Source organism: Phycodurus eques, chromosome 12 (genome assembly GCF_024500275.1).
Source record: "Phycodurus eques isolate BA_2022a chromosome 12, UOR_Pequ_1.1, whole genome shotgun sequence".
NCBI lineage: Eukaryota > Metazoa > Chordata > Actinopteri > Syngnathiformes > Syngnathidae > Phycodurus > Phycodurus eques.
The window spans coordinates 1,151,571-1,175,523 of NC_084536.1; the positions used below are offsets into that span (position 1 = coordinate 1,151,571).

The following is a 23,953-nucleotide window of genomic DNA, read 5'->3' on the forward strand; positions in this document are numbered from 1 at the left end:
ACGCGGTACATTATTGAGGTGCAAGTCTTTCGTTTGTTCACTTGAGGTCACCTTACACACACACACAAGCGCATGCCTTTGGGCTTTGCTTGGATGATGGTGCGACATGTGGCGGGATGTGAACAGGCATTTTCCTGCCTCCAGCATTGGCACCCTTTCTTCTCACTGACGTTCATGGCAATGTAGTCAGATGAAAGCATTACGGGTAACCAGAATTGTTTGCGTTGATGTTTTTAACTAGAGTATTGTCGTTTTAGAAAATCAAGCTAGATGTTTCTCTTCACTTACATTTGTTCCTATCTACTGTTCTGAGTGTATGCATTAGCCATTTGTCAGGCTAAGGTTGGTATTTGTGAATTTATTTCATGAAACCTACTGCGGCACGGTGGGTGACTGGTCAGCACATCCGCCTCACAGTTGTGAGGTTGCAGGTTCAAATCCCGGCCTCACCTGTGTGGAGTTGGCATGCTCTCCCCGTGCCTGTGTGGCTTTTCTCCGGGTACTCCGGTTTCGTCCCGCATCCCGAAAACATGCATTGAAGACTCTCCATTGCCCGTAGGTGTGAATGTGAGTTTGAATGGTTGTTTGTCTGTGTGCCCTGGGATTGGCTGGCGACCAGTTGAAGGTGTACCCCGCCTCTGACCCAGAGTCAGCTGGGAAAATGGATGGATGGATGGATGGAAACTCTTGACTGTGGCTTGCATTTTAAACAGCAGCTTTCCGGTCATGCTCTTTGTATCTTCAAGCAATTTGGTGACTTACCAAATTATGAGCTAATCAGTAAGGTTTCCTTTTCTGCTGAGAAGGAAGAATTGACCTCATGTGAGTCATTGCTGGCACATCAAACTCAAAATAGCCATTAAAGCTAACCGTATCAGAGATGTGCAGGTGAGTAACTGCTGATTACTGTACCTATTTACTTCAGTGCCCTCGCACGTGGGAAAGCTGAGCCACCGTTGCCTTTGGAAGTACACGAAAACACATAAACACGGCGAGCACGACCCAAACGCTACAATAGTAATTCGTGATGCAATTAGTTTTTTTTGTGTTAGAATATATTTCCAGTTCTTTTAAAAGTAAAAAACTACAATGTTTTTTTGATATGGGCCCTCCTGCGGATTTGAAACTTTTGCGGGTGTGTCCGGGGCCGTATTTGCCATGACAAACTGGGGTTGACTGCTCACTGCGAGACCACTCGCGGTCGTGCTCCTCGATCATGTTCTGTTTTGCGCGCATGTGTAGGCTAGCCTACCTGCAGAAGCACACCTCGGAGCGCGCGGCGGACCTGAGGGAGGAGCGCTGGCAGCCGCTGCTCTACTACCGCGGCTCCCTATTGGCCGAGGGGGACGCCGCCGCCGCCGGCTCCCACGGCGGCTCGGACAGGAAGCGGAGCGGACGCTCAAACCCGGCCAAGAACAAACGAGAAGGTTCGTATGCGCGGGAACGGACACATTTGCTCAACATTTGTCAAGGCGAGAACCTTACTGATTTTCAACAATATCCCATTAGCGCCCGGTTCTAGTCAGCGCTCGAGCCGTCAAAGACGAGATGAAGCCTGCTTCCGGGACTTGTGTGACGACAACCTTGTTGTTATTTTGCAGGCACCAAGTCGTACGGACCGCTGAGCCTCGCCGAGACCCAAGTCGGAAGAGTTCACTGTTTGAGTCCCAGGTCCGAGTAGGGCAACTTTTTCCTCACTTCTCTGTGGTCTTTACCTTTCTCATAAATTCTCACCTCAGCTTCTATCTGGTGATACTCGGCAGCACGAGCACTCGTCGTGAGCGGGAAGCCCTCGTGAAAAGAAGACGCCCGACTCAACCGACAGTTGACGCCCGCTCGCCGTGTGACGATGAAGATGCTGTGGAAGTTGAAATCTGAGGTTTTGGTGTTCACATTTGAACTCTGAAAGAACACGTTTCCTTTTTTCTCCCTATTTTGATAGCATAGTATGTGTTTCTAGTTGATATTTTTACAAATACTGTACGTCATATTTAATATAAAGCGATAGTATCTAGACAGTATCTCTCTTCAAACTCTCCAGTAAACAGCATGTGTGCAATTTATTTTTTTCTATTACAATTTGTAATGTACAAAGGTGTATTAGTGCCACACTGCAAAAATATCAGAAAAAAAGTGAGTTTTGTGGTTAGAAAAAAAAAAAGCTTATTTCTTGTAAAATGGTATGTTTTTTTTTCATAAAAATACATTTTTTTCCCCCCTCATAATATTCTAGCATTGTTCTTGTTAATTAGATTTAAAAAAAAAATCATTAAAGTTAATATTTAAAAAAAGATTCCCTACATTTTTGCATGTATTCCAATGCTGCAATTTTTTGCTTGGAAAGATTCTCTTCATGAAATAGCAATTTGTTTTTTAAAATTCATTCTTGAAATTCTGACTTTTCTGTAAAAAGATATTTCCCTGAAAATTAGATTCTCATAATACTGTGAATCTGTTATTTTAACTTCCTGCATTTCTGATTTTATTACTTTTTTGTTTTTTTAATTAGCACTTTCCTCATCAAATTCCATTTTTTTGCTCTTCCTCTTGTTTAAATGTCTTATTTTTTCCCTTGAGATGCACATTACAACTTTTACTGCGAAGCTTTAAACAGGCTTTTCCTAAAAATTTTTCCTTGTAAAATTTCAATTCTACTTTTGCGACATTACTTCCAAATTCTAATGAAATTCTTATCTAATCTATTTTGATTTCTGACTTGATCTCTTAATCACAACTTTTACCCAGTGAGGGCCTAGTTCCCTTTGTACAAAGTGAGCTAAACCAAAGAAATAGTTGAGTGGCGTACCACAGGGCTCCCAATACTGGACACTACCATTACAAATGTGCATTATTGATCCCATTTGTACCCAAATAAAACACTTTCATGCTGGGGAGCACTTTGTTTTCCTCCCCTGAAACTTGTAATTCTGCACACACACTTTACCCCTCTTCTTCTTCCCACCTGTGAATTGCATTATCCCTCCTAACACTTTCTTGTTGCTTACATGTTACTGTTTTATTAAATAAGTATGCTTGTCGTTAATGACAGAGGCTTGATTAACTTTATTACATAAAAAACAATTCCTTTCAAACTTGTCCAAATCATTTACATCACAGCAAACAATATTTACACGTATATTTATAAATTCATCTAATAAATTAAACGACCCATCTCACACACACACACACACACACACACAGTGTCCATGTGATGACTTGACATTTTGTTGTATAGAAGCTTCCGGTATGATCACTGGAATGTAAAGTGAGCCAATGGACGGGACGGAGGCAGAGTCAAGTTTGTGATGTCATAGCGACTTCTTCATCGAGTCACATGAATTAAAAAAACAAAAAAGTATAAAGTGCCAAGAAGAAGAAGCTGCAGTTGGGTGGCAGCAGTTTGCCTGTGAGAAGTCTCAAGATTTGTTCGTCGGGGCGCCGGCAGCTCATTCAAAGTCGTCCTCGTACTCGTAGTCGTCCAGATCCAGGTCGCAGTGCGCCGCGGGGATCTGGAAGAAGTTCCTCTTCGTCAGACCCGCGTCGGAGGGACTCTGTGGCCTTTCGAACCTGAACGCACGCAAATGCAAAAAACATCATCAGGGGAAATCTCGTGCAATGCGCTTCTGCTGCCGCCAGGGGTCAAACACGTTTGAGATTTCAAAATTCCATAACAATAATTGGAAACCCCAACTCTGTTTTGAAAACCTAATATACAAACAGAACTCTAATTAAAAACCCTAACAGTTTTGAAACCCTAACCCCGTCTGTATGTAATGTACAGCATGGGCAATGTAACGATGTTTTTGACAGGAACTACTTGAGACGTTCGAAGGGCGAACACCGATGGACTTCAAAACTGAGCATTCGCCAAAACCATCCCGTGTGCTCTCACAAAAACGTCGTTTGCTGCGCTTCCGATGCCTTACAAAAAACACAGATCCTTTTTTCTTATTCATAATTGTTTTTAAAACATGGAGCTGTCCGAAAAGTATAATATTTTATGCATGTATATGTAATATATTCATGAATATTTGTCCATTTTCCAGACCTGGAAATGAATGAAATCAAATTCCATCCTTTCCATCCTTGCGCCACAGGAGGGCAGCATCATCTTCCATCACATTCACGCAGTCATTCTCTGTACCGCTTCTCCTCACGCGGGTGGATTTGGCCCAGTAGGATGAGCGGGTCCGTCCAGTGACTGAAGGGTAGCCGGTTCGAAACCCGGCTCCAAGTGTCTGCGTGTCGAAGTGTCCTTGGGCAAGACACTGAACCCAAATTTGCTCCCAGTGGGCCTGGCAGCGCCTTGCCCGTCGGTGGATGAATGTGAGGCTTTGTAAAGCGCTTTGGGCACTGTGATAGTGTAGATAAAGCGCTATGTAAGTGCAGTCCATTTACTGCTTATCCCAGCTGACTGCGGGCGAGAGGCGGGGTACACCCTGAACTGGTCGCCAGCCAATCGCAGGGCACACAGAAACAACCAACCAGTTGCATTCACACCTACGGGCAATCAGAGCCTTCAATGAACCTAGCATGCCCGTTTTTGGGACGTGGGAGGAAACCGGAGTACCCAGAGAAAACCCACACAGGAGAACGCGCAAACTCCACAAAGACGACGCCGGATTTGAACCCGCAACCTCACAACTGTGAGGCAGACGTGCCCGGCCGTCGTCCACCGTGCCGTCGGCAGCGACAACGGCGCAGACAAAAGCCGTTTACAGGCTGACGTGCATGCCAGGGCAACAGGTGGTGCTATTCGGCCCAAGCGGACCAGTTTCTGGAAAGTTGTCATAATGGAGCAGGTAACTGCCAATCTTGGGAGAATCGTTCACTTCTGGAAACCAGCACCACAATTGGCGCACACTTTGATTGGGGAAAAAAAACAAAAAACCAAAAACATTTGCCACTTAAAAACGGAATATACAGCAATATTGCGTATTTCAATCAAATCGCAGAGACTTGTCCTATTTGAATGATCTCGGTGTCAAATCGTACATTTTTGACTTTGTCGAATCCAAATTTGTAACCATCATTGACTTCGTGGTAACTTATGTCAGTCTGGGAATCCAAATATTCTGCTAAATGACAGCAGAATTCGCGGTTACTTCTGACTCTGCTAAAACGCACGCGAGTGTATAGTGATTGTAGTATTGTACGAGGTTTAGGAGCTTACTAATTCTTATTGTGTCATATTTGGACTTTATTGTGTGAAATTACGACTTCTTCTCATGGAGGTTTTTGTCAAATATGAACGTTATCTTTATTTGCACCTTTTTACAACTATTTCCATCATACATTCACCTTTTCATTCTATTTATTTTTTGACATTAAACAACTTTTACATTACAAAAACATTTTGCTGAACATAAAATGATGACTTGTCCCTCATAATCTTTTGATTTGATCCTTATACTACAACATCTTAAATTGAGTCAAATGTTGGCTGACGTTAGTCTCGGATATTGTTCCAACTATTCGTTTAAAATTACAACTTTATTATTTCCTTTCAATGTTATTGTCGTATGACTTTTTCAAAATCAAGACCATATTCTTAACATATTTTGAAATTGTCATGACATGATATTAAGACTTAATTCTCAACAACAACAACAAATAACTCATCTTTACTTTTTTCTCATAAAATGACTAAATTCTTCTGACAATATTTCAACGCTATTCTCATATTACCAATTTTATTTTATTTTTTATTTGTCATTGTTCAGACGTCAAGCTTGTAAAATGATGTCATTCTTGTCATATTTCGATGTGGTGACTTTATTGTAAAGACTGAGACGGCACTTCCCAGGATTCTTGTACTATTTTGGACTTTCTCCTCCTGATGTAACTTTTCTCCTCACGACACAAAGTGGAAATGTGAGCCACTCGTGTCATGCGCAACGTTACCGATGATCAAAAACACAAAACGGAAAAGACGTGAGTGTGTGAGTGGAGAAGACAAAGGAGAAGAACACCAAGGTGTGCAAGTGCGGGAGAACTTTTGAAAACAAACTTTAGGTTTTGGTCACGTGTTATCGGGGTGGTTTTAGGACCAGACCGGTCCGGTCCCGAGAGAAGGAAAGAAGGAAGGAAGGAAGGAAGGAAGGAAGGAAGAACGTTTGGTTCTTTCCAGCAAGTTCTGCGGAGCTCTCACCTGCCGGCCGGGAGGCGGTCCGCCTTCACAGGCTAGTGGTGCTCCTAAAGTTCAACATTAAAAACTCATCAACTATCGGCCAAAACACGATCATCGACTTGGGACCACTTTCATGGGTTTTCAGTTCATAATAATGAATGATCTACATGATCAAATGCAAGGGCCGCGTCCAAAATTCGATGGAGTGCAAATTCATTGGACTTGTTTTACGAGCCTATGAAACATCACGGTTGGGCGTTGCTAAGGTGCGCATAATCGCTACAGTAAGAAACTCGCACTCAAAAAGAAAACACACGCATCAATATGAGAATCAACAGAATTAGTCAAATGATGCCCAACTTAAGAATTTCATGGGAATAATGTTGAGATATTTATCGAAAAATCGTTATTTTATGTGAAGTCGCAAGTCACAAGACTTTTTTTTTTTTTTTACAAAAATAAAGTCCGAATTTTATGAGGGAAAAAGGGACAGTTCTACAATACAAGGTTGTCATTTGCCAAACAAACTTTTTCATATTGAAGAAGAGGATTTTTGGGGGGAGAATGAAGTTCACAAAATTGTGAGAAAATTTGAAGCAATTCTTAACGTGAATAAAAGTATTTAAGTAAAATCACAACTTCATCTGAATTCAACAATTTTATGCAAATGTGCAATATTTTACATTTTTTGGGGACATTCTAAGAAACAAATGCAAATTTGCAAAAATATGGTTATCATATTACAAGAAAAAAAGGTGTACATTTACAACAACATTGTACTTTTTGAGTATAATAATATGAGAAGGATGAAGTCACAGTATTAGTCGAAAAACGGAAGTTGTTTTATGTGAATTCCCCCCATTTTTGTGTGTGAATACAATAATATAAAATAATGATTGTATTGAAAATGTCCATTTTACAAAAACTAGCAAAAATAATGTGGGAATCATTTGACAATGCAGTAACATGAGAAAAAAAAAAAAAACACAAAATGAAAATGATATATCATTAGAAAAATATCATAAGTTGAGAAATAAAGTTGTAATATTACAATTAAGTTGCACTTATTAAACATAGTTGTTACACCTGGATACATTGGTAGGAATCCGAGGATTTTTATTTTAATTTTAGGAAAATTGATAGTAATATTACAAGGGAAAATTGGGTATTTGAACCATTTCACAATTATTTTACATTTTGATTTAGGATAAGAAAAGTGGTCATTTTATGAGACTAAAGCTGGAATATTCCAAAATAAAATTTGCAACATTATTGATTTTTTTGTGTGCGGCAATATTACAAGTCCAAATATTCCAAGAATGCCGTCAATGTGTGAGAATAGTTGCAGCTCTTGTTTTGAAGATGGTGGGCTCACGCAGGCGTACCTAATGTCGTGACCCCGTGCGCGCACTTACACGTCATCGCAGTGATTCGCGGCGGCCTCTTCGGCCACCAGGATGTCGTACTCCTCGGCGGCGTAGCGCTCCCAGTCCGACGCTTCCTGTCCCTCCGTCGCCACCTCCTGTCAAAACGCGGACCGTTACGTAACACGGCTCGGCGTGTGCGGCGCGGCGCGTGTGACGCGCGCTCACCCTGATGACGGAGAACGGGTCCCGCTGCTCGTGGTCCAGATACTTCTCCAGGTTGAAGAATGTGTCGAAGAAGACGTGCGACAGCTTGCACCTCTTCAAGTCCCGCAGCGTGATCTTACCTGCCGTCGTCATCGTCATCATCATCATCATCATCATCATCATCATCATCATCATCATCATCATCATCATCATCACTGCCATGAGACTTCGAGGTTAAGCTTCATTTGAGTCGAAACAAAGTCATGTTAAGCAAAACGCTCATTTTAGGTGAAAAAGGCAGAAAACACGGGGAAAAAGTCATATGAATTCATAAGCAAAAAAGAATTAAACTCCAAAACATTGTCACAAAATTACAAGGGTAAAGACAACAATCATTTATGGAAATAAAGCTGTAATATTATCAGATTAAAGCTGTAAAATTACAAGTTATAGAAATAAAGTTTTAATATTCACTAAAAGATCAATTATTACAAGAATTAAGTCAGTATACTGCGAGAAAGAAGCAACAACGCAAGTTGCAATCTCACAAGAATCAAGTCACAATATGAGAAAAAGGAAATAATACAAGATGAAAAATATTTGGTCCTTTCCGAGAATAAAGTCATAATACCGCCAGAAAGTGCAAATAGTATATTGTCTATCGATGGAGAAAGTTCAGCAGTGTCGTTTCTCTTCCAAGGAGAGGCCGACCTGTAGAGACGACTGCGAGAGCGCGGCCCAGAACGCTCAACGAGATCCCTCGAGTGTCAGCTGAAGACTTACAGAAAGTCACCGGCGCGTGCCAACATATCTGTCGACTAGTCTACTGTGCGTAAACCACGAAACAAGAAAGGGGTTCATGGGAGAACGCCCAGGTGGAAGCAGGTGCTGCCAAAAAACAAAAACAAAACGCTGCCTGTTTGAAGTTTGCTGAAGAGCACTTGATGTTCCACAGCACTTCTAGCAAAATATGCTGTTTAGAGATGAAACCAAAGTTGAATTGTTTGTGAGGAACACACACACACAAATGGCACAGCACATCAACATCAAACCCTTATCCCAACTGTGACGCATGATGGAGGGAGCATCATGGTATGGGCGTGCTTTGCAACCTCCGGTCCTAGACGTCTAGCTTGCTATCGTCAATGGAAAAATTAATTCATCATCGTCATATTTGGCAGAAGAACTTGCGGCCATCTGTCCCAACAGTTGAAGCTCAAAAGAGGACAACAGGACCATGATCCAAAACGCAGAAGCAAACCAACAACAGAATTAGAAAAAAAGGTGTTCTGGAATGGCCCAGTCAAAGCCCTGAGCTCAACCCCATGGAGATGTTGTGGCACATCCCTGCAGGAATCCTGCTGAACTGCAAGAGGAAGGTTCCAAAATGGTTGCGCACGTCTGATCTGCAACTACAGGAAACGTTTGCTGCCAAAGGGTCAAGGGTCAACCAGTTAGTAAATCCAAAGGACTGAATGTTGACACCTTATGCTCTATGAAATTATGAAAACATTTGTTTGTGTGTGTGGTCTTAGTTTAGTTTGTTTGTGCTTCTGATCTAGATGAAGATATGACTACATTTGATGACCAATTTATGCAGAAATTCCAATACTACTTTACTAATACCCCCCCCGCAAGTGTTATTTTGTTGTAAGGAATAAATGTTGCAAGTCCTTCGGTTTCCCATTTGGTGCTAAATGCTGGCTCACGTTCCTGCTGTAGAGACCTGCGGTGACTCAGCGTGCGCACGTGTGTGTATGACACCGGCAGCTGCGGACCAGTTGTCAAGCGAAGGTGGCAAAAAAGGCGGACGGCCCCACCTTGGACTCGAGGCTTGACGAGGTCGAGCATCTGGCAGAGGCAGTCCTCAAAGGGCAGCGGCTCGATAGCCATGCTCTCCAGCTTCTGACACTGCTCCTCGTAGAAGTACTCCATCTCGTACATGCTCAGCACGCCGTCGCCGTCCAGGTCCATGCAGCGGAACCAGTACTCTATACTGGGGGCGGACGCAGGTCAAGGTGGTCTCTTTTTCCACGAGTAGAAGAAGGAACGCATCGCGAACGACATACCTGGTGTCCGTCTTCTTGTCCTCCTCGGAGATGAGGAACCACACGAAGTCTGCGTAACCCAAGCGGCCTTCCTTGAGGACGCGCCTCTCCCTGAGAGGCAAAAAGCACAACACGTGTCGTGACATTTTTTTTTATCACAGAGAAATGCAGTTGTCATTCCATGAGAAATCATTAATAGCAGTAATACAGATAAAATACATTTAAGAATAATTGTACAATAATAATTTCCTACTTCTATGAAAAAAGGAAAAATTGGTAATATGAGGATTTTTTTCTTTACAAGAAATCTAATCTGGTAATTGTACAACACAATTTGATAACATTAGAAAATAATGCCGGTCATATGAGAAAAAAAAAAGTTAATTTTACAAGAGCAAAGTCATAATTTGATGACTATTAAGTCTTCACTCTCTTCATATTACAAAAAAAAAGTAATTTTACAAAAATGATATTGGAATTCTACAAGAATAAAGACCTAATATCACATGAATGTTTTTTTAAAACAAGAAAAAAAAACATTTTTTGCAAAAATATAATGGCAATATTCATTTATTTCTAAAGAGAAACACCGATATGAGAATAAAGACAATATTGCAAAGAAAATGTAGTAAATTTACATGAATATGGTTATTGTTTCACAAGAAAAAAGTTGTAATTAAAGTTTAACAAGAATATCGAGACAATACTATGATAATGTTTTTGTATTATTTTTTACATCATTATTGTTTATGAGGAAAAATGTATGTATTTGGCACATTATGCTGCTCATGACTGCGGTTTTCAAAATTCGACTTTAATGTATTTTTCAATAACTGCGCATTGGTATAGAGACCACATATGTGCATTTTGTATTTCATTTTAATTACTACACTTTAAAATTTATATTTTAAACGCTGCGCTGAGCCAAATGCAACAAAAGTTTACCTGAATGACAATAAAGTCGGTAAAATGAGAAAATGTTACGTGTATGAAACAAAAGTGCTCTTGTAGCCAAAAGAGGTAATTTTACGAGAAAAGGGGATATTATGCATTGCTGAAGTTACTTGTAATATTACAATTTTAATAATGTCATTTGACAACACAATTGAGGTAGCTTTAAGGATTTTTATTTCAATTTGTCTGGGAAAGAAGGCGTGAGAAATTGTTTTTTTTCTTCTAAAAACACTAAAAATAAACACTGTATTTTTCAGGCAAGTGAGAAATGAGTGACTTACCTTGTCACGGTTCCTGAGAATATTCTCTCGATCATCTTTTGGGAGATTGCTGGAAAAACACCAAATATCAATATATTGGAAGTGCTGTAAATTATTGTGGAGCGACCATCTTGTGTGTGGCATCAGCACCTTGGTCGTTGTGCTGTGCCAGGTCCTTGGGGTCGATGTAGAGGTCGTGGTCGGTGTCAAGCTCCCAGAACTTGCAGTAGATGACGTAGAAGTGCTCGTAGGAGAAGAACTCTGTCAGCTGGTTTACGTCTTCTTCGAGCTCCAGCAGCTCCACATTCTGACGAGGCAAAAAAACAAACCAAAAAAAACATAGAATGTCATGTAAGCCATAGGATCATTTTTAAAGCCTTAAGTGTAGAGCTACCTGAAGAAAGTTACTTTTCCGGAGTTCGTAACAAGTTATTTTTCCATTCCACGAGCGGTTCACAGTATAAAATATCCTTTGGATCACCTGCAGGCATGGAAAGGCTCAACAATGACATCACACAAAACACGGTAATGTGCGGCAAAGTGGCGCTCTGTGGCTCTGCACCGTGGTGATGTATCTGGAGTGAAAATCCGACGCCTCCTTCAGGAAAGCCAGGCCTGCGTGAGAGTTGACCACATCCTGAAGCACAGTAACGTTTGCGTTACTTTTTAGGTCACATTTCAAAGGTGAGCAGTAGCTAATAGAGCGCTCAGAAATGGAGTCTGCAATAAAGCACTTCATGATGGAGGATAGAGTTTGCAGCCCAGGCACACGGCTGAGTTTAATAATGATGGCATTTTACAAGAAAAAAAGTCATACTTTTATGTGTTTAAGCCACAATATTACGAGAAAGAAGTTGTAGTAACATTATGGAAAAAACGTTATTTGATCAGGGAATAAAGTGGTAAAGGTTACTATTCCTATCATGTACATCAAAAGGGTAATATTACAAGAGAAAATGGTCATTTTATGGGAATGAAGTTGGCCTACATATAACATACGAGAATGAAGTCCGAATATTACAAGTAAAAAAAAAAAAAAAAAAAAAAAGGAGTTTTAAAAAAAAAACAATATATATAAAACAAAAATATAATAAAGGTGGAACAATTTCACTTTTACCAGAATAAAGTGGCAGGATAATGGAAAAAAGTCAAATTTGCAGGACTAATTGACATATTACAAAAATAAATCGTAACTTTATTTGGAAAAAAAAAGTCAACGCTACCAAGAAAATGTCGTGGTTTTTCCAGGAACAAAGTTGTCATATGATGTAACACAGTCGCAATTTTACAGCACTAAAGGTGTAATATTCAGACAAGAAAAGTCAATTTCCTTTGAAAATACAGAAAAAAAGTTTTAATATATTTGTCCAAATGGGGATGTTGCCCTTTACGTCTGTACCAGAAAAACTTTCCTTGAAATATTTTCATGTTATTTTAAGAAAACATTTTTGGGTCATGTCAACGCACACTTTCATATAAAAGAAGTGTGGTCCAAAACCTGAAGAACCAATTTGAAAAATATTAGTATTTTGCAGTTTTATATAGAGTGAATTGTACAGAAGCTTGTGATTGGACAGAGGATGCTGGGCCAAGGAAAAAAGCAGGTGCTCCTTTCTTTTTTTTTTTTTTTTTTTACATCATAAGCAATTTTTGTATACCCTCAATGCCATGTGTTGACATAAATGTTCAGGGGACGCTGGAATTCAAAGGTCTTATTTTCGGTGCCTCTTTAACTCCCACTGTGAGAGATTAAATCATAGCGAAACACATAAATCACAACCGGGGAAAACAGGCGGGGACATTCGCATGTACTCCACTCCAATCGCCCTCTCATTCATCACAACAACCAAAAGACATTTCCCCCCACCCCCACACAAACACACGAATTAAAGCGAGCGGGCCACCAGAAAGACTCCCAAGTGTAAAGACCGACTAAACACCCCAATGGAATATTCTTAAAAACAGTATTCACATTCCATGGTATCGTTTTTTTTTTTTTAATGCTCGGATGTTGACCTGTCCACTACATTAGGTACACCTGAAAAGTTAGGGAAAAAAAACTGACACTCTCAGAGACAAATTAATTACACATACACAGTTTGGCAAAAAAGTATTTAGTCAGCCACCAATTGTGCACTTAAAAAGATGATCGAGGGCTGTAATTTATACCTCAGAGACATTTATACACACACACACACACACACACACACACATATATATATATATATATATATATATATGCACACACACACACATCATCTTTTGCAGTCCCACCTCCACCTTAAATTCCTCTGTCACACCTACAGCACACCTCACCGCCGTTCTGCTGCCCTCGGACATGTCCTGTATTATTCTAACATACTTCTCTGTCACTCCAGACTTCCGCATGCAGTACCACAGTTCCTCTCTGGGTACTCTGTCATAGGCTTTCTCTAGATCTACATAGACACAATATAGCTCCTTCTGACCTTCTCTGTACTTTTCCATCAACATCCTCAAAGCAAATAATGCATCTGTGGTATTCTTTCTAGGCATGAAACCATACCGTTGATCGCAAATACTCACTTCTGTCCTGAATCTAGCCTCCACTACTCTTTCCCATAACTTCATTGTGTGGCTCATCCACTTTATTCCTCTATAGTTCCCACAGCTCTGCACATCATCTTTGTTCTTAAAAAATGGGCATCAGCACACTTTTCCTCCGTTCATCAGGCATCTTTTCACCCGCTAGAATTCTGTTGAACAAGCTGGTCAAAAACTCCACAGCCACTTCTCCTAGATGCTTCCATACCGGCACAGGAATGTCATCAGGACCAACTGCCTTCAGGGATAGGTAGGAGCCTTCCAGTCTGGAACAATAGTCAGGTAAACAATTGTGGTGGAAGTCATCCTCAGCATTAGTTAATATTATTACATTCAAAGTGCCACAGGCCATTTGTTGCTTTTGCCAACGAAAAAAAGTACAAATTATGCTCAGTTTGTGATGCAAGGACCCCCTGTACTTGGGTACAATGAATTGACTTATGTATCATATTTTAGTGGTCTTTCCACTTCTGGTTAAATACCTCACTGACAGTTTCAATCCAATGTTAAGACCGTGCAGGTGTTCCTAATCAAGTGGCCGGCGAGTGCGTATGAATTACTCCTGTGTGAGCGACACAAGGCAAGCCAAAGCGGCGATCGCGCGTGCGGCCTTGCCAGTACCTGCAGGAAGGGAATAAAGTCGTCTTGTTCCAGGTAATTACAGCCAGGCTTGGCCAGGAGGTGCACGAATTTGGCGGCGGCGTCGTGACAGGTCTGCAGCGTTCTGCACGGGGGGGAAAAAAGAGAGAACAGATGGCGACAAGGTTACTTCCTCTTTTTGCCTCTTTTGTTGTGTCCTATTATGAGAGGCGAGCCGCTCTAATACATTCTGAAATTAGGATTCTGGATGGCTTCTGGGTAATTATCAGCGTTGAGGGTGGTAGTGAAAAAAAAAAAAAAAAGACGGGGGGAGGTGAGCATCTGTTATGGCCTCTCATTTAAGAACAGCTCGATTATGAGCTCAAGTCAAAGGTCAGTCCTGTGCCGCCAACTGAAGGCTTAATACAAGAGTGTACAACAATATCACATACACGTACTGTATTGTGCAAAAACCCTTACCTGCTCCGAAAAGCTTTGTTGTTTTAATGATCCTTTCAGATAATATGGTAAATAGTCAAACACCGAGTACCGAGTAGTGAAACGTCATACATTGGTGAGGATGTGGCTAAAAGTGCAGGAATTTTTGCTCACCATTTGAGTGAAAGTGCCTTTAACGAAGTGTACGCAACAGCACTGCCCATCTGGTCGTCAAAGTAGGGGCGGGTCAAATATTCATATTTTGATACATCGCATACTCATGATTATCTTCCAATATTACTGGCTAATTGCAGTATTGCTTTACTGTATTATTGTTATTACTGACAGAATATTGCGATACAATTGCATTATGAGATATCATGCCATTCCCACAGCTCTGACTAAATAACCAAAAGATACACATACAGTAAATACATACAAAGTAATTTTGTTGACTTTTATTAAAAGCTGAGAATTGCTAAAACAAATTTAATGAGGAGCACATATCAGCTATGTTGTGATTCGATGAAGAGTTTTGTCATGAATATAATGTAAATTTCTGTATTCACTTTCACGTACCCAACACTGCATTCATAACTACAAACAAAAACAGGTTTTAGAATATAGTTTCAACCAAATTTTGTTAACAGTTCAGCAGCTTAACAGATCCAGGAGGTTGGTGCTCATTGTAATGATAAAGCATATGGCCATTACAGACTTGCAAAAAACAAGACTAATCTAATGGTGCCTTAGACTTTAGGACACAACTGTACATACATTTATAAAAGTCGTTTTTCTTGGCCTGTTTTTGTTCGCAGTGCAAATGTTTGTGAGGCCTTTGCCATCCATCATTTCTGGTGACTGACGCCAAGGAAGTAACAGTTCAAAGAAGCGCGTTGTACGCGTGTGCGCACGAGCTGAAGTCGTCAATAAAAGAGGCCATTGTCTTACTTGCGCCACATTGCCACGAACTTGTGCACGGACACGAAGCCCGTCCTGTCGCCCCCGGCTGAGCAGAACAATGGCACCTTCCAGTAGAGGGGACACTCGCAGGCCTGGGCAGACAAGTTGTTGTTATTATTGAGGACATTGAAATAGTTTCAGCGGGGCATAACGGTGCTAATGAAAAGCAGAGTTGCATCTTTTGATGACTTCCCTGAGGAAACACTTGGGGTTTCCTTCAAACCACAGGGAGGATGGGCTCATATTTTTGGTGTGAAAGGAGCAAACAAGTCCATCATTTGACTGGGTGGCATGCTGCAAATCACTTTCTCACCTTGGCAACCTGCGCCATGTCCTCAATGGTGGCCCTTTCATTGGGGAATTGGCAGAACGTCGCCTCAATTTTGGAAATGAGGCTGTCGATGTTAACGTTGGCTTGGGGCCGACCTTGCGGGAAGTAGAACTTTGGAATGCTTTCGCTCAGCGCACGGCTGACGGGTTCCTCTGTCTTCACCTGCGCCTGATGCAAAGACACACACACACGCACAGTGTTAACCACCTGATACTTTCACATGCTAATGATGATCTAAAACATTCAAGCCCCCTCTTGACTCTTCCTCTAAAAAGAGCTATTACTTCACCAATCCATTAAAAAGTGCATTCTTCATAGAGTGGCCAGGTGTTTTTATTTACTCAACTGCAAATAGTAGTGAGTACTTTAGCAGAGGCCTTTATTTGTATGAAAGCATTTTACTAATATTATTTAACTAGATAATACTGTTACTGTCCAATAAATAACACATATGGTATCAACAAATTATGTGATTTTTTCAAAATTTGGAGATACTTGTTTTCATTGGACAACACAACACTTCATTTGATCCACTAATAAATTATGGTAATGTATATACAGCATACAGTATCTATACTCCATATTGTATGGACGGCCTCAGTCTGAACGGTAGCTCACTATCCCTTTCTTTTTTCCTAGTCATCATTTTCTGAACATGATATTTGTGTTTTTCAGGTGAATGTTGCAATGTTTAGTAACTTTTGCTACAGATCCACTTTCTTTAAACTCCACCTTAAACATCAGATTTACAGATGCCATGTTTGCTGTAAAGGCAGCGTGTGTTACGGTAAACATGTTGGTGTAAGTGTAATTACAGCCCCCTAGTGGAACCATCTGTCATTTTTATTCCTGGAAAATTTGTAAATAGGAGGTCTATTTGGGCTGAAGTGTTTATTTATTTAAGTGGACGACACATTTGGCAATTAATCAGGGCTATTACAGTGGAGACCACTAATTGAGGAAATACGCTACCGTGGACTGAAAGACTGCAAAACAGTCAGTGAGTGTTGATCAAACAACATCTGCTGACTGGGCTCGAGGACTCGGCAATAACCTTCATCCACTCACACTTGGCGTTCTCTATTTAGAGATAATAAACCGCCAACTGGTGCTGTGTTGTGATTTGACGTCTCCGTGGGCAGAGACGATTAGTCAATTGGCCTGACTGGGAAACTAACATCATCTGTGGCACTGCAATAAGGTTTCACAACCTATACCATTGCTGGTTTAATCATTTAAATGAGGTAACATCCCCCAGTATGATGCAGTGCAGTTAGTTCTACACCATTGCCACAATAAGAATCACTTGGAATTGAACATTGGGAAGAATGTTTGATACATCTATGGAAATAAATACATGGCTAAGTTATGTTGATACATTCGAGGTTGCATACACGCAGATGACAAAAGTCAGCGATAACCATTGAGTTTGTTCAAGTTCATGAATTGTCGTTTTAAAGGCAGACGTTTCTGCTAACGCAGCTGCAATAATACATGCCACTACTACAATGATGAGATGAACCACAGCCTGGTGTTTTAGAGTGTTCCAACAGCGGCAACCTGATTGGTACACAATTTGAATATCATAAGCTACGTCTCCACTGCCAGTAAAAAAACGGCACATTCTGCCATTTCCCCGCTCATGTCGCTGTTATATATGGATGACAAGGAACAGGGGGCACCACAACAGACACTGGCGTCATCTAATTATGTGATTGCGAAATGCTATGTTGCAGTATGAAAACGCACACAGACGCATCACTGGGTTCTCTTTAAAAAAGGCAAAGGGGATTCTGAAACTTTTGCAGGACCTCTGTGGAAAAGATGCCTTTAAAAAACCTGTTGCTCATGAAAATGCAAGACATCCTTGATAGCCTCATTGAGGTAGGATAGTGTCAAAAGGTTTCCGGATCGATGTCCTCTAGAGAACGGAACGACCTAAGGTCTAAGGTAAGGTCCAGAAGAAGAATGAACAGTTAAGTGAGTTGTTTTTTTAAACAGGATCTGATTTATAGCATTCGTTACGAATGAGCACAGCGTGGCGAAGATATTCTGTGAACAGACTGAAAACAAGACGAGACCACAAGGTCAGTTATCTTCACTCTTTGGCCAAGTCGATGCTAAATCCAATAGACGTCACTGTCACAACCTGGCCAGCTTCTACACTTTCCACCTTGGGCAGAAAAAAACCCTTGAACCTGATTAACGTGAGACCAGAGTTTACAACATTATTAACAAATGTGGTCTCCAAGGTGAATACGATCCTATTGAAGGGAAAACATGATACTGCAGAGGATGAGGCGTTAGGCTGGGATCAACATGGTCTCAATCTTCAGCTTACAGCCAAAGACTTCTTACGAGATTTGGGGATGACTGAGTGGATCAGTCGCCATGGTGTCTGCTCTCCGTTTGTATTCGTTGCTGCTAGTTAGTTGCCAGACAAAAATACTACTCCCGGTTTTCGCAAATGTTTGGTGGAGTAATGACATGGGTAAAAAATAAATAAATAAATAAATAAATAAATAAATAAAAAAAAGAAGAAAAAAAAGAACCCATTCGGGTTTTGGTGTGGGATAAAGAATCAAGGATCCAAAGATAGATATGCCAGATAAATTCCGACATACGCAGATGTCGTCTATGAAGGCGTACAACTAGGATTGTTGGGCCTTGGTAGAGTACAAATTCCACCAATGCAGCAGTTACAAGTTAATTAGTTTTACCAGCGTAACTAATCTAATAACATACAATAACTGAATGGGAGGAAAATTGAGTTTGAAAATCAAATATGCGAGGAGACAAATTTAGAGATCGGCACATATGACAGGAAACCATTACTTTGGTATGTCTATTGAATGAGTCTCTATGTGGCGTGGCTGAACGTCTTCATTGTGCCACTCCAGTTGATGTCTGCTTTTAGCCTTCAAACACATGTAACACCTGACAACACGGTCCAAACTAGAAACACTGCTGAGGGTGCACCCAGACCGATGAATGCGTCCGATCCTCTGCTGTGTGCAGCGCTGCCCCGTGTGCCGGTGTCAGCCGTGGCTATAAAAGGACATAAACCTCTTCTGATGCCACCCTGCCACACACTGTCCCCCTCCTACCTCCCATGCTAACCACTAGCCGAGCGCCTGGAGCTCTACTCGCTAAGCCTCGTGACATTTTACATATTCCCAGCGATGCGGCCTGAAGCAAGGACAGAGGAGTGGGACTGCGTGCGCCATACTGCACGAGATCAACGCTGCCCAGTAAATATGGCGCACACCAGCTATCACGGAGGAGCCTAAAAGGACTACAATATGGTACCACACCAGGCCTAAGGAACAGCTGAGCCATTGGCTAACACAGAAAGATTTAGTAAAAGTAACTAGCGCAGGATGGCGGTGCCGATAGTGAGCGGGCATATCGTGCAAGAGGAACACCATCCGGTAAATGTGGAGATCAGCTGATCTGACAGGGCCAAAGTAACACCAGTGCCATTGCCTAACAAAGACCGATACAGTAAGAGTAACTGGCGGTGGCAAATTCCGAAGATAACAGCGGCCGGTGAATGAGGCACACAACTGATGCCGCTGGATTAAAGGAATACCTGTGCCATTGGCTAACAAATAACAACACGGCGAAGGGAAATGCCGGTTGGCGGTGGCACAGGCGGCAAACAGCGCAAAAAAAACAAAAAACAAATGCAACCCAGTAAAATGATGCTTGTCACTGGACCAAAGGAACACCTTTTCCATCGTCCAACAAAGAACAATATATGATAGGAACTGTAGGAATTTTAGTTTGTGGGTCCTCAGCAGTCGCTGGGTAAAAATGGTAAATGGAGTGCACGTATTTTGCGCTTCCACTACACTATCATGGTGCCCAAAGCGCTTTACAAATGCCCACACATTCATACACCAATGCCGCCCACTGAGAGCAATTTAGGGTTCAGCGTCTCGCCCACGGACAATTCGACAGCAGATAGCTTGAGCCGGGATTCGAACCGCCGATCCTGCGGTTCCGACTGAGCCGCAGCCGTGTCCGAACAATCACGTGGCTGGTGGTTGCCCAGTAGTCGGGGCTACTACAGTAGCATAGCAGCAGAATGCGAATCCCTTGACAAGAGACCGCTACACCCATACGAACCTCGGCCTGTCCTTGCTGGAAGGCTTTCAGCCTCTTCTTGAAGCGCGAGGGCAGCACAAAGTCACAGCCTCGCGCCAGCAGGGCTAGCTCCTTCCTCAGGTCAGGGTCCTGACGCAGAGACAGCTCCCTCATCCTCATCCTCGCGACACACACCGCGGGGAACACATAAACGAATCCAGCGAGGTCCGGACGGGTTGGACAAGTCAGGCGTTGATGTTGTTTCTAGAAGTTGGGCGTATCTTTGCGTTTGTCCTCTGTCAGAGTGAGAGCAGCTTAATGCGAGGCAGCAGCTGCTACTGTGACTCCCTCTCCCATTCCAGATCGGGTCGCGCAATCTCAGCTCTGCCTGCCGCTACACAACACTCACATACAGCGCAGAGGGCCAAAGGGAGCGCTCTCCTCAATACTGCCGGGGAGATAAGGAGTGACAGGAGGTCTGTGTGGGGGACTCGCTTGCCGTACGCACGGGGATGGGAGGGGTGCGCACATTGGATCTGCCCTTTCCAGTTTGCATTCCTGCGCGCTCGTGGAAGGTTACGCAAAGAAGACCTGTTGTTGCAGCTCGTCCACAGCGGCCAGTTGGGAGATGCACCTCAGCGACGTGATGACAGTGCAAGTGTTCAGGAGTTTAAACGTCCAGCAACATCAAACATAGAAACAGTCAGGGTACATAACACCTTGCCCAATGTCACGTTCAAGCTTTTGCAGCAATGCTAAATTAGGTGGTTCCGCAAATGCATCCACAGTTAAAATGACCTGAGGCAACCATGATTACGTTCATTTTCTTCTCTCTTTAGCAAAGATGCACAAAAAATTTTCAGTGATTAAATGTATTAAAAAAGAAAAACATAACGTGCTTTGTATGACATTAAGTAAATCAAGTTCTGTTTGAAAATTTTCCCTGCACTCTAGTGTCATCTCAATACGAATATGTATATACGCTACTGAAAAATCAGTATACGAAAATAGACCGTATTAAGTTACTAACTTTATATTTTACAAAAAGAAAGGGAGAATAAATTTAAATAAATTACAGGAAACAACCATGGCTTAAAACCACGACTATAAACGGGTTTAGTATTACTTTGTAAAAGTACATAGTACAAAAGAGTAAAATTCTATGAAAATAGTACAAAACGTACTAGGCTATGAGATGATTTTACAAGAATAGTTTGAATTCAAACTTAATGTCAGAATTCTCATGTAAGACGGGACTAACCGCAACGGTTTGCGTCAACTTCTTTCCGTAAAATGTGAGGTTTTTCTTGTAAAATTAAACTCTCTTTCCTTGATAGCAACTATTTTTTTACATTGATATTGCTTTTATAACCTTTTTCTTAAAAGACTATTCTTGTTAAGTAAAAATGTTACTCCTTATTGTTTAACTTAAACAAACATAAAAATACATTAGTCTCATGCGTTTTCAAGCATTTTGAAGAATTCCAAGGATCCTGGACACTTTTTCCCTGCAAGAATCTGCTGTAAATGGGGAAAAAAAACATTTCAGTGGCGGAATTACATGGAAGATTATTTCTAACAGTCTTTGCTATGTGTAAGTATAAATGTCAAGAACAAGAGAGACAAAATAAACTCTATGACAGCCGAGGTATCAAAAATGTGTTTCCTAAGAGAATGGTCTAAATTAGCGTGTGACACATTCACCAGACGTACATCATGCATACATCTAACTACTCTGCTTCCTACAGTATATTATGCTTCTCTTTGTCTTGCCTTCCTTCTGCGAGCTCAGGCTGCCAGCCATTCCACATCTTATTATAGTTGATGGGCGACAGTGGAGGAAGGAGGGGGACAGCGGGGGGACGGGACACGTCAAATTCAAAGAATGATGTCCGAAGTAGTCTGCGCCTATTAAAAGCACCAGGCGAGCACTGTTTGCGACGGTGCTGTAGTCCACTTCCGCTCGCTAATGTCCCAAAAGTGACGGCAATTACATCAATTCTTCACAAAGTCACTGATCTAACGGCGTCGCCTTCCACACGGCCCAAAAAAAACCCCTCTGATTTACACATGCTCACCACAGCCACGTAAACAAACCAATATTTGTTAACGTTATGTTATGAACTCGCCTGCACCCAGACACATTATTTTTAGATAACAGGATGACAAAGACCAACATTTTCTACTGCTTTCTGCACTTCCTGTTATCCCCTAAGCAGGACGCTGCACAAGCTTGATAAGCTGTTTGTATGATGGCTTTTTCACATCAGGCGGCTTGTTATTATTTCTTCTTTTAATGCTAATCAATTCAAGCCATACGTGGAAAGAATGCGCAAAACAACAAGTAGATCACATGGAACTGTCAAGTCACGTGCGGCTTTGCTCAGTCTGTTTGGGAGCAAACCAAATGAAGTCTGCACCCCGAATACAGTTTGCAAGTGAAGATAATTATTTTGCATCGCATAACTATAACTTTACTACTTGTATGGAACGGACAAAATGAATGAAGCTACACACACACACACACGCACACCACAAACTTTATTATGTACACATCGACAGAACAATGAGGTCCAATTATTCAAGTGTAAAGCCTTTGGGGATCAGTAAAGTACAATGTAAAGCAAATGTTTGATTTTATGATTTGTACGGATTTACAAACAAATGTTCACATTGGAAATGATGGACATTAAAGGCATTTGTTTTTGTCGCCTTTTTCCCGGGTTGCTGTCATGTATCAATAGCACAGACATGGAATTGGGGAACCAAAGCGATTTGCAGCTTTTGAGGTAGTAACACAGCTGTTACAATTGAGGCACATATGGTACCTGTGTGAAGGGGAATTCTGCAATGCCATCCTTCTGTCCTGGCATACAAACAGACACCGAGGTCTTGTGGTTCAAACTTAAAACTCTGTGCGACTTTAAAAGGTATATTTTGGATAAACTTGAGTCAAGAAACCCAAATTTAGAGTGAAATTAGTAACTTTATTAGGGCAGAATTTTTCAAATGAATCGTGTGTTCTACCTACTAACTGTGTCCAGTGGGAGTGAACGTGCACTCCAAAGGGTTGTTGTGACACTCGTGTCACACTGACCCTCACAGTGCAGCTAAATGCAATTTGGACGTAAACCCAATTTCAGTCACGCTCTGCTCATTCATTAGTGTATGAAAGCCTGAGAGTCTGGAATTAGAGGACGTTAAGAGTCCCACGCTTGCAGGTTTGCTCTTTAACATGCAAGACACAACTTGCGCGGAACTCTACCGAAGGCGGGTGAAGAATTTGTCAATACAAGCGTACAGAGTGGAGCGCAGAGACGTGAATGGGGCCAAATTTGGCTGTAACAGACGGTCAGAATGAGGCTTCCAGGGAAGGCCGACAGCGGGAACGTGACGTGAGCAGATCAGCTGCTCATGTAGGAGCTCCCACAACAACTGTCATGTCAACTGCGCTCACCGGGACAAACAATACACAGCGAAGTTGTGCTACACTTAATCCTCAAAGGCAACAGCTACAGAAACTTTTCCTTGTCACGATTGCAGTGATTGGACAGTGGAACCGTCAAAGTTATTTAAAAAAAAAACAAAAAAAAAAAAAAAAACGCCAGTTGACTTCCAAATACATGCATTTTTGTCACGGGAAACATAAATATGGATGAATTTGTTCCAACTGTCATAACACATATATAGACAAGTAAAACAAAACTAAAATGAAGTAAAACTCATCGCCCTTTGAAAATGCCTGACAGAACCCTTTAAAATACAATAAAGTCCTCGGCAAAAATAGACTGTTGTGCATATTCTGTTTTTATTTATTTGCCTAAAAAGTCTATGACTAATGTGAACTAAATTACATCGGGTTCATCAATAACTTACAAAATTAAATTAATTAATTACTTTACTCATGCGGTGTTCCAAATCACAGCAGTTTTAAAAAATGTGCATTTCCGAGCCCACTGCAAATGTTTCTCCTTGTGAGCATTAGCTTGGGGTGGCCGACTTGCAGC

General features: G+C 41.5%; 2 protein-coding genes across 7 annotated transcripts in view; one reads left to right on the forward strand and one right to left on the reverse strand.

Annotated features, from left to right (window-relative positions):
• The window catches only part of si:ch211-269e2.1 (cohesin subunit SA-2), a 19,039-nt gene extending 15,957 nt beyond the window's left edge, over window positions 1-3,082 (forward strand). For 4 of the 5 annotated variants that reach the window (XM_061691163.1, XM_061691162.1, XM_061691165.1 and 1 more), the window contains 3 exons: window positions 1,243-1,427; window positions 1,602-1,671; window positions 1,740-3,082. In XM_061691163.1, the coding sequence (XP_061547147.1) occupies window positions 1,243-1,427; window positions 1,602-1,671; window positions 1,740-1,878 (394 nt within the window). In that variant the 3' untranslated portion in view covers window positions 1,879-3,082. The remainder of the gene's footprint in view (window positions 1-1,242; window positions 1,428-1,601; window positions 1,672-1,739) is intronic. The other variant, XM_061691164.1, reaches the window with a different exon arrangement.
• The window catches only part of ppp2r3b (protein phosphatase 2, regulatory subunit B'', beta), a 26,994-nt gene continuing 6,070 nt past the window's right edge, over window positions 3,030-23,953 (reverse strand). The window contains exons 1-13 of one of the 2 annotated variants that reach the window (XM_061691170.1): window positions 19,989-20,403; window positions 15,840-16,025; window positions 15,515-15,618; window positions 14,168-14,270; window positions 11,526-11,600; window positions 11,358-11,444; window positions 11,114-11,270; window positions 10,985-11,033; window positions 9,771-9,860; window positions 9,522-9,697; window positions 7,723-7,841; window positions 7,546-7,652; window positions 3,030-3,567 (exon numbers count right to left, since the gene is read on the reverse strand). In XM_061691170.1, coding sequence (XP_061547154.1) covers window positions 3,447-3,567; window positions 7,546-7,652; window positions 7,723-7,841; window positions 9,522-9,697; window positions 9,771-9,860; window positions 10,985-11,033; window positions 11,114-11,270; window positions 11,358-11,444; window positions 11,526-11,600; window positions 14,168-14,270; window positions 15,515-15,618; window positions 15,840-16,025; window positions 19,989-20,126 — 1,512 coding nt within the window. In that variant the 5' untranslated portion in view covers window positions 20,127-20,403 and the 3' untranslated portion in view covers window positions 3,030-3,446. Of the gene's footprint in view, window positions 3,568-7,545; window positions 7,653-7,722; window positions 7,842-9,521; window positions 9,698-9,770; window positions 9,861-10,984; window positions 11,034-11,113; window positions 11,271-11,357; window positions 11,445-11,525; window positions 11,601-14,167; window positions 14,271-15,514; window positions 15,619-15,839; window positions 16,026-19,988; window positions 20,404-23,953 lie in introns of those variants that run through there. The other variant, XM_061691169.1, reaches the window with a different exon arrangement.